The sequence below is a fragment of the Nicotiana tomentosiformis genome, chromosome 1 (assembly GCF_000390325.3).
Source record: "Nicotiana tomentosiformis chromosome 1, ASM39032v3, whole genome shotgun sequence".
NCBI lineage: Eukaryota > Viridiplantae > Streptophyta > Magnoliopsida > Solanales > Solanaceae > Nicotiana > Nicotiana tomentosiformis.
Window position 1 is genome coordinate 12,594,720 of NC_090812.1, and position 18,244 is coordinate 12,612,963.

Here is an 18,244-nt window from a genome sequence, read left to right on the forward strand (position 1 = left end):
TCGATCCACCTTATCCATAGCTTGTCTTGTTTGTGTGCTAAATCCCAATAATTTTTGGCAATTGCTGCTTTGTTCCACAAAGGAAGATTAATGAGGTTAAGTCCACCAGCTGACTTGGGAGTACAGATCTTTTCTCATGCTACTAAGGACTTCTTGGTTATTGTATTAGTTCCATACCAGATATAGCTTCTACATAGTGCTTCTATCATTTTTAGTACCTTAGCAGGTAAGATAAACAATTGAGCCCAGTATGCTTGTATGCCAAAGATTACAGACTGGACCAGCTGCACACGACCAGCATAAGAAAGCTTTTTAGTAGTCCAGGAAGAAATCTTGGCTGTGATTTTTTCAATTAATGGCTGTCACTATATGAGAGTTATTTTCTTTGTAGACAAAGGAATTCCTAGGTACTTGAAGGGTAATGTTCCACTTTCAAAACCCAGGTGTGTCAATATCTAGACCTTCATAGCCTGCTTCACCCCCACTACAATATACAGAGCTTTTTCCTAGATTAGCCTGTAAGCCTGATGCCTGAGAAAAGCATTTATAGAGTGTGGCCACTGAGGATAGATTACCCTTAGTAAATAACAGAAGATCATCAGCAAAACTCATATGAGTAATGCCCAGCTTCCTACATCTGAGATGATATTAGAAGTAAGGCTCCTTCTTAAGTTCATGCAGTGATCTACTCAAGTACTCCATCACTATTGCAAAGAGAAAAGAGGAGATGGGATCTCCTTGTCGAAGACCCTTGGCAGCATTGAAAGGTTCTGTGGTTTCTCCATTCACAAAAATAGTATAGTTGACAGTCTTAATACATTCCATTATCTATCTGATAAACCTGTCAGGGAATCTAAGCTCCTACATCACCTGTTGTAAGAAGATTCATTCTACTGAGTCATAAGCTTTCTGGAGATCAATCTTTATCATACATCTAGGGGATATCTGGGATCTAGTGTAAGATTTGACTAGCTCATGAGCTAGAATGGCATTATTAGCAATCTTTCTACCAGGAATGAAGCCTGCTTGAGCCTCACAAATGATGTAAGGCATGACTTTCTGTAATCTGGAAGCCAAGATTTTAGAGATAATCTTATATAGGATTGAACAGCAGGCTATTGGTCTGTACTCTTTGACTGTGGTGGGTTTATTCACTTTAGGTACCAATGTAACAGTAGTGCAATTTATAGCCTTATAAAGTTTTCCAATCGAGAAGAACTCTTTCACAGCATCTATGATCTGAATATTGATAATGTCCCAAGCTTTCTTGAAGAAAACTGCATTAAAGCCATCAATATCTTGAGCTTTATCATCACCAATTGCCTTGAGACTCTCAACAATCTCTTGATTGGTTACTTCTGCACAGAGATCAACCTTTGTTGGTGAGATAGTGTAGGACCATTCTTCATGTACATTATGTTGATGGCAGGCAAGGTATTGGCAGCTGTTCCCATTAAGCTTTTATAGAAATCAACAATCTCTCTTTTGATAGCATCAGGGTCAGTCACCTTGTCTCCTACCAAAGTTGTAATTTCTGTGATTTACTTCTTTTGAGTTCTCTCCTTCATCACTGCTGTGAAGTACTTAGAGTTTGAATCTCCAAGTTGTATCCATTTTGCTCTAGCTTTCTGCTGAAGGACACTCTCTTCAATTAAAGACCACTTCTTAAGGTTCAGTAGTACTTTTTTCTCCATATCAAGTAAAGCATCAGTGCAACCCTGTGAAATTTTCCCTTGGATGTCACTCAGCTCTATTCTAGCCTTCTCAATTTTTTGAGTAATGCCCCTGAATTCCTTAGAGTTTAGAGTTTTCAAAGCAGGTTTTGGGTCTTTCAATCTTACCCAAACTGATTTTAGAGTACCCCGTGGACTATGTGAACTCTATATGTGTCACGGCCCAAAATTTCCTCCGTTGGGTATCGTGATGGCACCTAGTCTTAGGGACTAGGTAAGCCTAACATTTAATGAATAACAACCATAATAAATAACGTCTAACAACTTTGAAATGGAATTCTTTATAAAATTTAGAATTCCCAAAACCGATAGTACAAGTCATAAGCTCTACAAAGTTTACTACAACTTCTAAATATGACTTTTTGGAAATAAGTAAAAACAGTGCAAATACAAAATAGTAAGGTGACTTCAAAGCCTGCGAACGCAGCAGGTTTACCTTGAGTCTCCACAGCAACAATCCGCGCTGCTATATATTGATCAACTTGCTTTGCAATACCTGGATTTGTACAAAAATGTGCATAAGTGTAGTATGAGTACACCACGGCGGTACCCAGCAAGTATCAAGGCTAACCTTAGTGGAGTAGTGACGAGGAAAAGTCAAGACACCTACTGGACTAAATAACCTGAACAAAGTATAAGTATAGAAACAACAGAGTATAATATCTACATAAAGACTACGCGATATGACTAACAATACAGTAAATGCAATAGGAAAGGACAACAATAAGTATCAGCGAAATACCATAATAATGACACAGAAGGGTAAACGTAAACACAAACTAAATCCGAAATCACAGATGCAGCAAGGACGATTAATAACTCAGCAACAACGACCGCTTTCACATCAGGTTTTAGTCAACAAACTCCATGAGGTACCGAACCTCGTACAAATCACAACTCATGAGTCTCAATACCTGAACCTTAACACTTGGCATCTTGTGCCCTCATTACACCTCATAACCGCACTGATGACTCGCGTGCCAAATGGAGTCATTCTCACATAGAAGGCAAGTAAGCAAGGGTGTACATCTATACTCAACAATATCAAGAAAACCTCTTATCCGATAAGAGTGCTTAACTACGTGTATGCTTGTGCAAGTGTCCTAACATAGTTCATACCGGCTAGTGAGTATAAGGGAAAATAACGGACAACACGTAGAATATTTTCTCACAACTTTCACAAGATAAAGCTCACACAGGTAAGTGTACCACTACACAAATATCAACAACAAGAATGCCCTTAGGCCATCACAAATCATCACAAATCAATCCCTGACATAGTCCACCTTGTCTCGCCACGTGTACAATAGTAAAATAAATGTCCGCCTTGTCTCACCACACGTGCATAACAATGTTCCCACCTTGTCTCGCCACATGCGCAACCCATATATATATATATATATATATATATATATATATATATATATATATATATATATATATATAGTAATAATCCCTGACATAGTCCACCTTGTCCCGCCTTTTCACACCGCATGTGCAAATATCAATAGTAATAATAGCACGGCAGAAATCTCGTGCAACCCGATAACATCGCACGGCAGAAACACCGTGCATCACAATAACGACGACACGGCAGAAACCTCGTGCATCACAACAACAACCGCACGGCAGAAACCTCATGCATCACAACAACAACCGCACAGCTGAAACCTTGTGCATCACAACAGCAAGTACAACAGCAACAATGACAATAAAACAAGGTACGACAAGTAAATCAACTCAAGAACCTTCGATCGCAAGAAACGGTAAAACTAGTTCGTAAGGAATAGCCTTAATAAAGAATACTAGGCGTAATAAGAACAACTCAACAGGGAAGAAAATAATATGTAACATTGATCCCACAATATACGGTTCAACAATTAGAAACTAACACGAGTCAAATAATTCCAAATAAGGGCAAGTCCACTAAGGCATAGGATATCTAAGCTTCTTTTAAGTTTGGACAATTACGGAAGAGATACAACCAATTCAAATAAAAGTGGGCAGCGAGAAAACCACCATAACCTCAATTAAGGGTGAACATTTACAAAAAGGGACAACTACAACTTCCAATAAAGATATGCAATTAGGGAAAAGATAACATGGCAATGGAAAAAATAACAATTTCAATTAAGGCATATATGAATCAAGTAAATAGTAAGAGTGGATCATGAAGCAATTGATTCTAATTAAGCAGGTAAAGGTGAAACTAGTAATTAAGGAACATAATCATAACAAGTACAACTGCATATTCAATGAATACAAGGGCCTAAAGACCCTAAAAGGCCACTTTTCCACAAATAAGTCCGAGCACGTACTCGTCACCTCGCGTACACGGACTACAATTAGCATAGAAGACTCAAATCTTAAGGGGTAGTTCCCCCACACGAAGTTAGGCAAGATACTTACCTCAAAGAAGACAGACTGATACTCAAGAATGAACTTCTCGGTGAAATGGCCTCCGGAAGGCTCAAATCTAATCAAAATAACTTCAAAGCACAAATAAAACTCATAAGACACTATTCCAGATCATAAAGCTTCAATCTTTATCAAAATCTAAAAATCGACCCAAAAGTCGATTCCCGGGCCTGCACCTCGGAACCCGACAAATTTCATAAAACCTGAACACCCATTCCAATACGAGTTTGACCATACTAAAATTATCAAATTACGATACATTTCATCTCTCAAATCATGATTTTTTAATTTTGAAAACTTTCTTCAAAAATCACCATTTTCCTCAACTCAAAACACAAATTAAATGATAAAAATGAAGATAAAATCATGTAATATATTAAATTCTAGGTGAAGAATATTTACCCAATCATTTTGCTTGAAAAACCCACAAGGAATTGCTCAAAACCGAGCTCCACAAGTCAAGATATGATAAAAATGGCCTAACCCTCGATTTGAAAAATATATTCTGCTGCCCAGGTGTTAAAACATCACAAACGCGAAAGACTACTCGCGTTCGCGAAGAAGGAAAAATGAAGGCTGCCCGGATATGCTTCGCGAATGCGGAGAGGAAACTTTGATAGTCCAATGACTGGGCTACGCGAACGCGTGAAGGGGTGCGCAAACACGGAGGAGGGGGTGGCATACCTTCGCGAACGCGGGAAGAGAGACGCGAACACGAAGAGGAAAAAGTCTCCAGTGCCCAGCTCTTATTTTCTACTATGCGGACGCGAGGGAACAACTGCGAATGCGAAGAAGGGGAACGCAGAACTCCGCGAATGCGAGAGGAAGGATACGAACGCGAAGAAGAAACATTTCATCCTCCAAAATAACACTACGCGAACGCGAGTACACGAACGCGATCGCGATGAAGGAAACCAGATGACAGATTCAGCAGTTCGAAAATAGAATAAATGGCCCGTAGCCCATCCGAAACACACCCGAGGCCCACGGGACCCCGTCTAAACATACCAATAAGTTCCATAACCTAACACGGACTCGCTCAAGGTCTCAAATCACATCAAACAACGTCAAAACTATGAATCGCACCATGAATCAAACTTATAAACTTTCAAATCTTCCATTTTCTAAAACTCGCGCCGAAACATATCAAACCAGCCCGGAATGACGTCAAATTTTGCAGGCAAGTCCCAAATAACATAACGGAGATGTTCCAACTCTCGGAATCGCATTCTGACCCCGATATCAAAATGCCAACTTCCGGTCAAAATCTCTAAAAATTTGACCTTCGCCATTTCAAGCCTAAATCAGTTGTGGACCTCAAATTCACCGTCCGGACACGCTCCTAAGTCCAAAATCACCCAACAGAGCTAACGAAATAGCCGGAACTCCATTCCGGAGTCGTCTTCACACAGTTTCAACTACGGTCAAAATCCTAAGACTTATGCTTCTGTTTTAGGGACTAAGTGTCCCAAATCACTTTCAATCATCCGGTAACTGAATTCAACCACGCACGCAAGTCAATACACATAATACGAATCTGCTCAGAGCCTTATGCCACCGAACGGTACTTAAATTCTTAAAATGACCGGCCGGGTCGTTACATCCTTCCCCTCTTAAACAAATATTTGTCTTCAAACGTGCCAAGAATCGCCTCGAAGTCTTCAAATCACTGAAAGCACATATACAATATACACCCGCGAGTGACCCCACTTCACCCCAATCCATATAAGCCTAATGACACCATCTCCACTGTAATTTATCCTTTCTACCAACACCAATAAGCCTTAGAGTCAAAATTCTCACCTTTCATTCATCTCCAAAAGACCCGATTCTAAATCCACACCCGGTATCAGTCTCAACCTGCTGCAAAAACTCATGCCTACACCCATAAGGTACGACCACTCAACATGACATGCCACACATAGGTCCATAATAACATTTTTGATCACAATAGCTGCCGGTAATCAAAACCAGCACCGGCAATTAGCCTCATATCCGTTAGAACCCTGTTTCAAACCTCTACAACACTGATAGTGATGCAATAAACATGAAGACCTCTTAGCTATACACCCGAATCAACAAGTCACATCTAACGCCACCGGACATACACCCTGTAAGCTAAAACTCAAAAAGCACAGAACGAAAATAACTGAATATGTAAAGAAAAACACATAAGAGAAATATCAAACAAGCCCAATAGACACAACTCTCTAACAGTACCATACTACGAATCAATTTAAAAAGTAAGAATCAAGGTACATGAACAAATCACAAGGAACTCATCCTGATATAACTTCCATCGCGGCACGCAGCACGGCTCAAACATATCAAATCTCAGGAATCACGAGGGTCTCACCCTCACCTCTGAATCACAAGCCGAATACACATCATACCAATTGAAATCTTCCACTAACTCAATTCTGCCAATAAAATCACAACACTTACTAAAATCTCACCCCGGTAGAGTATCAAATCACAATCGTAACCAAATTACTCAGGAATTACATCAAACCTGCCATAATAGACAACATGAATTCACTTCTAGTCTCATAACTTTCAATAATGAATTAAAACAACGATAGACACGGCTATCACTCATAGAATCTCCCAACAGGGGCAAACACATAAACATAATACTAGGTCATGAACTCACCCATAGGTGGGACAACAAATAGGGGACTCACCCCGATAAGCAGAACTGAAACAAAATACGAATGGTGCCCCTCTGTAACAAATCAAAAGCATACTTGTATGGCATCATCTGGCGCAATGGCCTCAAGCCTACTATATGAAACACATCAACGGGTCGGGCCTTCCCCTCTTGGGAAGCCTTTACTCTCTTGAATACTCTGTTATGACACACCTGCCCGAAGTCTAGGACAATATCTCAACCTGTGGGTGGTATCTCCATACTCAAAGCAAACCCTGTGTTGACATGGCTGTGGGAACTGTGCGGTACGGGTACTCTGAGACCCATGAGTACCTGAAACACCGTGCGAAGCCTGAAGTGCAAACTGAACTGGCTGACCCACAAAACCTCTACCATGTCATACTCTGCCTCCAAAATAAGGACCAATGGATCTCTCCAGTCTACGAGGCATCCTCGCCTCCCTGTCCTCTCTCTGCTGACCTCGCCTGCCATCTCTCTCATGGCCCTGCCTGTCCCCTCTCTCCTGATCCCACATGCCCTCTACTCGGTGAGCGATCCCTACCACCTGCTAAAACGAAACATCCGACTCTAACTCTCGAGCCATGCTGAACAGAATATCATGCCTGAGTCTCTCAATGAATTTACGGACACGCTCTTTAACTGTAGCGACCAAAGCAGGTGCATGCCTGGCCAAATCACTGAATCTCACGGCATACTCTGATACTAACATAGTGCCCTGACGTAGCTTCTCAAACTCTGCACACCATGCATCTCGCAGGGACTGAGGTACAAACTCTCTCAGGAACATCTCTGAAAATTGCACCCATGAAAGTGAAGCTTCCTCGTCCGGGCTACCTAACTCGTACGCCCGCCACCACTGATAAGCCGCTCCCCTGAGCTGAAACATAACAAAATCAACCTCGCTCGTCTCCACAATACCCATAGAACGAAGAATGCGGTGACACTCCTCTAGAAAACCTTGGGCATCATCTTTCGCCAATCCACTGAAGGTAGGAGGGTGGTACTTCTTGTACCTCTCAAGTATAAGTTGTTCTTCCTCAGATGTTGTTGCCCTAATCATGGGCTAAACTGGGACCATAGGCTGTATTGTCATGACACCTGGAACCTGACCATCACGAACTCGCTGCTCTGGAGTGTGGGCGGCGGGAGTCTGAGCTCCTCCCCCGGTCTGTGAAATAGCTGGTTCCACCGGAATCAACCCCGCCTGAGACAATATACCAAACATGCTTAGGAACTGTGCTAAGGTCTCCTGAAGTCCGGGGGTAACAGCAGGCGCCTCCGGTACCTGTCCCCCAACTGGAGCTACTGGCGGTTCCTCAACTGCTGCTCTGGTGAATGCTCTAGCTGTGGTGCATGCTACTCTTCGGCCTCTGCCTCTGCCCCTAGCGACATCTGCTCTGGGGGCAGCGTCATCAGTAACTGCAGCTCGTGTCCTCACCATCTGTGAGAGAATGCAATGATAAAAGCTTCAAACTTCGAGATCAATAAACTCGCACGATAGGAATGAAGGAAGTGAAACTGTCCTAATAGTTCTGTAGCCTCTCGAAGATAAGTACATACGTCTCTGTACCGATCCGCAAGACTCTACTAAACTCGCTTATGACTCGTAGCACCTATGAACCTAGAGCTCTGATACCAACTTGTCACGACCCAAAATTTCCTCCGTTGGGTATCGTGATGGCACCTAGTCTTAGGGACTAGGTAAGCCTAACATTTACTCAATTACAACCATAATAAATAACGTCTAACAACTTTGAAATAGAATTCTTTATAAAAATTTATAATTCCCAAAACTGGTAGTACAAGTCATAAGCACTACAGAGTTTACTACAACTTCTAAATACGACTGTTTGGAAATAAGTAAAAACAGTGCGAATACAAAATAGGATGGTGACTCCGAAGCCTGCGAACGCAGCATCAAGTTTACCTTGAGTCTCCACAGCAACAATCCGCGCTGCTATATATTGATCAACTTGCTTCGCAATACCTGGATCTGCACAAAAATGTGCATAAGTGTAGTATGAGTACACCACGACGGTACCCAGCAAGTATCAAGGCTAACCTTAGTGGAGTAGTGACGAGGAAAAGTCAAGACACCTACTGGACTAAATAACCTGAACAAAGTATAAGTATAGAAATAACAGAGTATAATATCTACATAAAGACTACGCGTTATAACTAACAATACAGTAAATGCAATAGGAAAGGACAACAACAAGTATCAGCGGAATACTATAATAATGACACAGAAGGGTGTACGTAAACACAAACTAAATCCGAAATCACAGATACAGCAAGGACGATTAATAACTCAGCAACAACGACCGCTTTCACATCAGGTTTTAGTCAACAAACTCCATGAGGTACCGAACCTCAGACAAATCACAACTCACGAGTCTCAATACCTGAATCTTAACACTTGGCATCATGTGCCCTCATTACACCTCATAACCGCACTGACGACTCGCGTGCCAAATGGAATCATTCTCACATAGAAGGCAAGTAAGCAAGGGTGTACATCTATACTCAACAATATCAAGAAAACCTCTTATTCGATAAGAGTGCTTAACTACGTGTATGCTTGTGTAAGTGTCCTAACATAGTTCATACCAGCTAGTGAGCATAAGGGAAAATAACGGACAGCACGTAGAATGTTTTCTCACAACTTTCACAAGATAAAGCTCACACAGGTAAGTGTACCACTACACAAATATCAACAACAAGAATTCCCCTAGGCTATCACAAATCATCACAAATCAATCCCTGATATAGTCCACCTTGTCTCGCCACGTGTGCAATAGTAAAATAAATGTCAGCCTTATCTAGCCACACGTGCATAATAATGTTCTCACCTTGTCTCGCCACATGCCAACCCATATATATATATATATATATATCCCGCCTTATCACGCCGCATGTGCAAATATCAATACCAATAATAGCACGGCAGAAACCTCGTGCAACTCGATAACACCGCACGGCAGAAACCTCATGCATCACAATAACGACCGCACGGCAGAAACCTCGTGCATCACAACAACAACCGCACGGCAGAAACCTCGTGCATCACAACAACAACCACATGGCAGAAACCTCGTGCATCACAACAACAAGTACAATAGCAACAATGACAATAAAATAAGGTACGACAAGTAAATCAACTCAAGAACCTTCGATCGCAGGAAACGGTAAAACTAGTTCGCATGGAATAGCCATAATAAAGAATACTAGGCGTAATAAGAACAACTCAACAGGGAAGAAAATAATATGTAACATCGATCCCACAATATACGGTTCAACAACTAAAAACTAACACGAGTCAAATAATTTCAAATAAGGGCAAGACCACTAAGGCATAGGATATCTAAGCTTCTTTTAAGTTTGGACAATTACGGAAGAGATACAACCAATTCAAATAAAAGTGGGCAGTGAGAAAATCACCATAACCTCAATTAAGGGTGAACATTTACAAAAAGGGACAACTACAACTTCCAATAAAGATACGCAATTAGGGAAAAGATAACATGGCAATGGAAAAAATAACAATTTCAATTAAGGCACATATGAATCAAGTAAACAGTAAGAGTGGATCATGCAGCAATTGATTCTAATTAAGCAGGTAAAGGTAAAACTAGTAATTAAGGAACATAATCATAACAAGTACAACTGCATATTCAATGAATACAAGAGCCTAAGGAACATAAAAGGCTAATTTTCCATAAATAAGTCCGAGCACGTACTCGTCACCTCGCGTACACGGACTACAATTAGCATAGAAGACTCAAATCCTAAGGGGTAGTTCCCTCACATGAAGTTAGGCAAGATACTTACATCAAAGAAGAGAGACTGATACTCAAGAATGAACTTCTCGGTGAAATGGTCTCTGGACGGCTCAAATCTAATCAAAATAACTTCAAAGCATAAATAAAACTCATAAGAAACTATTCCGGATCATAAAGATTCAATCTTTATCAAAATCAAAAAATCGACCCAAAAGTCGACTCCCGGGCCCGCACCTCGGAACCCGACAAATTTCATATAACCCGAACACCCATTCCAATACGAGTTCGATCATATTAAAATTATCAAATTCCGATACTATTTCGTCCCTCAAATCATGATTTTTCATTTTGAAAACTTTCTTTAAAAACCACCATTTTCCTCAACTCAAAACACAAATTAAATGATAAAAATGAAGATAAAATCATGGAATATATTAAATTCTAGGTGAAGAACACTTTCCCAATCATTTTGCTTGAAAAACCCACAAGGAATCGCTCAAAATCGAGCTCCACAAGTCAAGATATGATAAAAATGGCCTAACCCTCGATTTGGAAAATATATTCTGCCGCCCAGGTGTTAAAGCATCACGAACGCGGAAGAATACTCACGTTCGCGAAGAAGGAAAAATGAAGGCTGCCCGGATATGCTTCGCGAACGCGAAAGATGTCTCGCGAACGCGAGAGGAAAATTTTATGGTCCAATGACTGGACTACGCGAACGCGTGAAGGGGTGCGCGAACGCGGAGGAGGGGGCAGCATGCATTCGCGAACGCAAGAAGAGAGACGCGAACGCGAAGAGGAAAAAGTCTCCAGTGCCCAGCTCCTATTTTCTACTACGCGGACGCGAGGGAACAGCTGCGAATGTGAAGAAGGGGAATGCAGAACATCGCGAACGCGAGAGGAAGGATGCGAACACGAAGAAGAAACATTTCATCCTCAAAAATAACACTACGCGAAACTGAGGACATGAACGTGATCGCGATGAAGGAAACCAGATGACATATTCAGCAGTTCGAAAATAGAAGAAAATGGCCGGTAGCCCCCATCCAAAACACTCCCGAGGCCACCGAGACCCCGTCTAAACATACAAACAAGTTCCATAACCTAACAAGAACTCGCTCGAGGTCTCAAATCACATCAAACAACGTCGAAACTATGAATCGCACTATGAATCGAACTTATAAACTTTCAAATCTTCCAACTTCTAAAATTCGCGCTGAAACCTATCAAACCAGCCCGGAATGACATCAAATTTTGCAAGCAAGTCCCAAATATTATAATGAAGTTGTTCTAACTCTCAGAATCGCATTCCGACCCCGATATCAAAAAGTTCACTTCCGGTCAAAATCTCCGAACATTCGACTTCTGCCATTTCAAGCCTAAATCAGCTACAGACCTCAAATTCACCGTCCAGACACGCTCCTATATCCAAAATCATCCAACGGAGCTAGCGGAACCACTGGAACTCCATTCCGGAGTCGTCTTCACACAATTCCAACTACGGTCAAAATCCTAAGACTTAAGTTTCCGTTTTAGGGAGTAAGTGTCCCAAATCACTCCGAATTATTCGATAACTGAATTCAACCACGCACGCAAGTCAATACACATAATACGAATATGCTCAAGGCCTTAGGCCATCGAACGGGACTTAAATTATCAAAACGACCGGCCGGGTCGTTACAATATACTAACAACTATTTGTCAAAATTCATCATGTTCTGCCCATATGTTAAAGAATCTGAAAGGAACTCTACCTTTCCATGTGGAGGTTGTCAGAGATAATAGCATAGGAGCATGGTCTGAAATTTGAGGCAATCCATAGTTTGTCTCTACATGACCCCAGGACATCATCCATTCATAATTGCCAAATACTCTATCTAATCTACTGCTGACCCTATCAGTTCCAGACTGTTTATTAGACCATGTATAGTAGTCACCTTTCCAAGGTAGTTCTGTTAATACAGTGTGCTGAAGGCAGGCAGCAAAGTCTTGGATTTCTGAGTAGCTTACTAGGTTACTAGATAATCTGTCATTGGGGTATAATACTGCATTAAAATCCCCAGTTATCATCCATGGGACTGCTATACTTAGTGAGAGTTGCTGCAGTGTATCCCAGAGGGCTCTTCTTTGTTCAAACCCATTGTATCCATACACTACTGTGAGTAAGCAGTCAATATCTCTTCTTCTACTTTTTACCTGACAGTGTATCATTTGAGCATCATATTTAATACCATTAACAATCAGGTTAGTGGTATCCTATAGTATCCAGATTCTTCCATTACTTGCATCTTTGTAGTTTGTCAGCACATTCCATCCAGGTGCAATAGCGTTTGCAATCCTTTGAGTATTCCATTCCTTCACTTTAGTTTCTATGAGTCCCACTAGCTTAATTTTATTTTCTCTAATATACTCTCTTACCTCCTTTTGTTTATACCTTTTATTTATACCCCTTATGTTCCAGAACAACTAATTTATCATAGTTGCATGGTATTTCCACCTCTATCCCCAGGTGGCATGTGAACCTCATGTCTACTTATTAATACAGCTTCAAATTTATTATTCATTAGGATGGGGGTCAAAACTGGGAAGTTGATGAAGTTAAGTTCAGGGTTATTCTGCATTACTTTGCCTTTGTCATCTTGCTTCTCCTTTGCAGCTACAGGTAGTATTATGTTGTGTTGAGCATTAGTCCCTCTAGGGTCAGGTAACCTTGTTATTCCTTTTTGGGCTACAACTTTTATATTATTACCCTCTAGTTGTTGTTCAACAGATGGAAGTTGCTTTGCATTCTGAAGTTCAATTGCAACATGTGTAGGCCCTTTGGTTCTCCATTCTTGTGTGATAGCCTTGTTACCCCTTGCTCTCCTTATCTGATTTGGCTGTTACATAATAGGGTGTGTCTGGGTAGTGCATTTATGCCCCACAACCAAACATTTATCACAATAAGCAGGTTTTCAGCCATAGGTTACAGACTGTTGAAAGTTCTTTCCATAAGGGTCCATAACCATGATTTCAGTGGGTAATTCTTTTGTAACATTAACTTCAATAAGCATTCGAGCATAGGATACTCGAGTCTTCTTAGTAGTACACTCATCAGCAAAGACAGGGGTCCCAATTACACTAGCAACCCTGCTCAAAGAGCCAACTCTCTAGCACGACATAGGCAATTTAGGAAACTTTACCCACAGTGGCATAACAGTAGGGAATTCCTCTGTGAAATCAAAATTTGGAGTCCATGGTTTTAGAATGATGGGCTTATTAGCAATTGAGTAAGGGCCAGCATATAATATCTCTTGTGCATCTGCTGCAGACTGAAACTTAATGATATAATAGCCTTCATCATGATAGAACAGTTCAGGTTCAGTAACATGTGCCCAATGCAACTTGATGTATCGCTTCAGTACATTGTACCCTGGGCCATCACCTATGATATATGCTATCAATGCATATCTCCATTTGTTCTCTTCCTCTTCTACTTCTGTCTTATCTAATTGAACCACAGGTTGACCACCAATAATTTGTGACGGAATATAGGATAGTGACATACTATTGGTGGCAAATCTATTCTTCTGAAACAGAGTTGTCCGTGGGGATTTAGGTCTAGTAGGCTAATCAGCCATCGCCACCTCTACCGCTGTTGATTTCTCCGCGTTACCTTGAATACTTACTTGATTTTGAGCTTGATTTACCATATTTACTGTTCCAGTGACTGGCACTAACGGGGAAGATGCTAATTGACCAATTGTCACTGGGGTGTTCAGATCTAGCCTCTTTGAGATACCAGAGTTCGTCGATGAAGAGCCACTTTCACATGCAGTGCCTCCAATTGGAGCTGGATCTACAATGGGGACAGACATTGGTGTAGTTATCTCTTGCGTCGATTTCTCCATCGGTGGTTGATTACGAGTTACCACTGAGCTTACAAAATTAGCTAAGGGTTGCTTCTTAGGTCTACCGCGTCCTCTACCTCTCCCTTTCACCATGGCTGACACATGAGGCATACGTTAATTCACGTGCGCCGAGAGCATGAGAAAAATAACTACCATTTGCATTTTTTTTATTAGGAGCCAATTTTAATTCTTAGAAGTTTGTGTCACATGCTCAGCGGCTCAATTGGTATGCTGAAATTTTTATTACGTTAATTTATTCATCATACTAAAGCTGGATGTCCTTATAAACTCTTTTAAGTGTGTGTAAAAATAATTATTTTATTATTGATTACTCAAAAGTTTCAATTCAACGGACTCTTAGACTCGACTTCAAAAATTTATTATGCTTCCAATATAAATTGAGAAGGATGTCCCTTGACTCTTTCGTGATGTTCTTCTCCCTTAATTAAATTAATACTCTCTATATATTGTAGATAGTTAATAGTGTTAGATCATCTTAATTAGAATTTCTAAAATTTTAAATATTTTCATATCGAGCATAACATGCAGCAGCACACGTTAAGTTTATGGTCTTTAATTAGTTCACAGCTATAATTTATAAATTAAGTGCAGGTCCAGAGACACAGTTTTCCTATTTCAACTCTTGATTTTCACAACTATTTCAATTTGATTTGAATTTTGAAACAAATTGTGATAGATTTATTAAAAGAAATTATTATACATAAGAAGTAGAAAAATTTACATTGAGTGATGAACAAATCTATCGTTGGGTTCCTTCTCTCCTATTATTTTTTAATTTCACATGAAGGATTTGCAAAAAAAAAAAAAAAAAAAAAAAAAGGAAGTTCAGTATTATAAATGGAACTAAAGAAACGTAAGACTATATAAATCTCGTATAATTGGGATTGAGTTTCGTTTATGCACTTCTCTAATCCAAGTAGATAATTAGTAGCTGCTATTTTTATTACATTTTACCAAAATAACTTATAATTTTATATATTTTAGGGCTATTTTGGTCAACCAACACTGTATTCATGCTTTTATAATAATATACTAATTACTATAAAATAAATTATTTTACCATACACACATGCTATATATCATATACTGACAGGGTATATGATATCGAGAACTTTGTTAAAAAATTAAAAAAGGAACTATTGATTTTTTTTGAAAATTTAAAAAATACCAAATTTAACTGTATTGTTACATTTTATCGTAAACTGTAACTATGCAATAAATTATACACTATTGAGTTAAATATTATATACCAAATTGGTATATAGTATATTATTTTGGTATATAGTACAAATTAGTTTTCTTTGCTAGTTCAACTCAATTTCAACCTAAATTTCAAAAACATTCTCCAGAATTTCTATCAAATTGGCTCAAACTTTAGCCACAAATATCCAATCAAATATTTCAAACTAAATATTTTGATTTAAGAAACAAAATGAAAAAACGTGAAAAATACCAAAATTGGTATATAGTATGTTATTTTGGTATTTTGAGGAATCGTTCATTCTTTCAAAAATTATAGTAGTATACTTTTGTAATTAATTATATACTCTTGAATTAATTATTGTATACCAATACGATATACAATATAACATTTTGGTATACAATCCTAAGGGAAATCCCCTCCCCCCCCCCCACACACAAGGTTAGACAAGTCATTTATCTCGAACCGGGTAATTCTTTACCCCGCTATGCCTTTGTCTCGCGCCTCCGAAAACCTCGTATCTAGTCACAATTAATTCGATTGAATTTATTCCATATGAAAATACAAATTTTCCAACAAAATCTGAAATTTAACTCGAAAATTGCCGTGGGACCCACATCTCGGAACCCGATAAAAGTTACAAAATATGAATGTTCATTCAACCACGAATCCAATCATACCAAAATTACTAATTTCCGACATCAACTCGACCCTCAAATCTTCAACTAAATTCTAAACTAAGAGGGTTTTCACAAATTTACAACTCAAATCACCAATTAAATGTTAAAAATAACCATGGATTCGGGTAATTTAACCAATATTGAGTTAAGAATACTTACCCCGTTGTTTTCCTTGAAAATCTCCAGAAAATCGCCTCGTCCCGAGCTCCACTTCGTCAAAAATGGAAAAGTCTCATTTTCAGAACTTAAACTTTCTGTCCAGGCATTTCTTCTTCGCGAACGCGACAAGTCCCTCGCGTTCGCGAAGCACAAAATTGTGCTGCCCAAAAATTGCCATTCGCGAACGCGAGACCCAAGTCGCGAACGCGATGCTTTACCAGGCAAACCTTCACAAACGCGAAGGCAAAAATCCTCACCAGCCATTTTCCCTTTCGCGGACGCGATGCCCAATCACGAACGCGTAGCCTCACCTCCTTGCCTTACGCGAACGCGAGCACCATGTCGCGAACACGATGAACAACCTCGCCTGCCTCCAGTTCCTCTTCGCGAACGCGAGACCCCTCTCGCGAACGCGAAGAAGGAAACCAGGTGTAGACATCAGAAAAATTCCAGCAGCATTGCAAGTCCAAAAATTGATCCGTTAACCCTCCGAAACTCACCCCGAGGCCCCCGGTACCTCAACCAAATACGTCAACGAGTCCTAACACATCATATAAATTTAGTCGAAACTTCAAATCACATGAAATAACGCTAAAACCACGAATAATACTCCAATTCAAGCTTAATGAAACTTAAGAATTTCCAACTTCTACATTCGATGCCGAAACCTATCAAATCAAGTTCGATTGACCTCAAATTTTGCACACAAGTCATAAATGACATAACATACCTATTCAAATTTGTAGAATCGGATTCCGACCCCGATATCAAAAAGTCAACTCACTAGTAAAACTTCCAAACTTAAATTCCTATTTTAGTTATTTCAAGCCTAATTTAACTACGGACTTCCAAATAAAATCCGGACACGCTCCTAAGTCCAAAATCACCATACGGAGCTGTTGAAATCTTTAAAATTTTATTGAGGGGTCGTTTACATATAAGTCAATATCGGGTCAACCTTTTCAACTTAAGTTTTCAACCTTGAGACTAAGTGTCTCAATTCATTCTGAAATATCTCCGGACTCGAACTGACTACCCCGGCAAGTCACAATACAACTATAAAGTACAGAATAAGCAATAAATGGGGGAATGAGGCTACAACTCTCAAAACAACTGGCCGGATCATTACACCTCTGCTAGTTGATCTTCACAAATCTAACGAATTATTAGCTATATTTTAAATCATTTAATTTCGCATGTATTATATTGAGTTTGTATTATTACTCCATATTTGAGTATAATTATAATTTTAAAAATTATTTAGATGTAACATATTTCCTTCATAAAAGGATCAGAAGTATATAGTTTAATTAATTGAAAATTAAATATGTTTAATCATGTATAAGAAAGACTACAATTATAATTACCAATACGTGACGGGCTAAAAGTGTTGGTTATCTTACTGTAATTCTTTTATAACATTACCCGCCATAACTACCCAACCCGAACCAAGACCCGATTTATAACCTCCACTCCTAACTGTTCGCCGTAGTTTCGCCGGAAGTCCCAATCTCGTTCTCAACTCCGTCGCCGGCAACTGCTCATTCCTACTCTGTATCGGAAATCTCCAACAGTGAAAATTGCATAAGCATTAATATATGTAAGGCAAATATTGCACTGCCTTTTTTACAGCGTATTTGAATTTTATATTGTGATTGTTTAGGTTTTGTTTCGCTTAAATTGCTGTTG

At 39.7% G+C, this 18,244-nt stretch overlaps 2 protein-coding genes across 2 annotated transcripts; both read right to left on the reverse strand.

Annotated features, from left to right (window-relative positions):
- Positions 1-885: 885 nt before the first annotated feature.
- On the reverse strand, positions 886-7,882 carry LOC138900535 (uncharacterized). The gene is made up of 4 exons (XM_070187531.1): positions 7,447-7,882; positions 2,170-2,229; positions 1,546-1,846; positions 886-1,444 (listed from the first exon to the last, which is right to left on the reverse strand). The coding sequence occupies exons 1-4, from the start codon at positions 7,880-7,882 to the stop codon at positions 886-888; spliced, it is 1,356 nt and encodes a 451-aa protein (XP_070043632.1).
- Positions 7,883-12,305: 4,423 nt separating this feature from the next.
- On the reverse strand, positions 12,306-12,815 carry LOC138900546 (uncharacterized). Its single transcript, XM_070187576.1, has one exon. The coding sequence runs from the start codon at positions 12,813-12,815 to the stop codon at positions 12,306-12,308; it is 510 nt and encodes a 169-aa protein (XP_070043677.1).
- Positions 12,816-18,244: the final 5,429 nt, after the last annotated feature.

Coding starts and splice junctions, on each gene's coding strand:
- LOC138900546 (XM_070187576.1), bottom strand. CDS start 12,815: ATGATACACTGTCAGGTAAAAAGTAGAAGAAGAGATATTGACTGCTTA.
- LOC138900535 (XM_070187531.1), bottom strand. CDS start 7,882: ATGATTAGGGCAACAACATCTGAGGAAGAACAACTTATACTTGAGAGG. Junction 1,847..2,169: donor TGTTGCTGTGGAGACTCAAG/GTAAACCTGCTG, acceptor CTCTAAAATCAG/TTTGGGTAAGATTGAAAGAC. Junction 1,445..1,545: donor AAGGAGAGAACTCAAAAGAA/GTAAATCACAGA, acceptor TAATGGGAACAG/CTGCCAATACCTTGCCTGCC.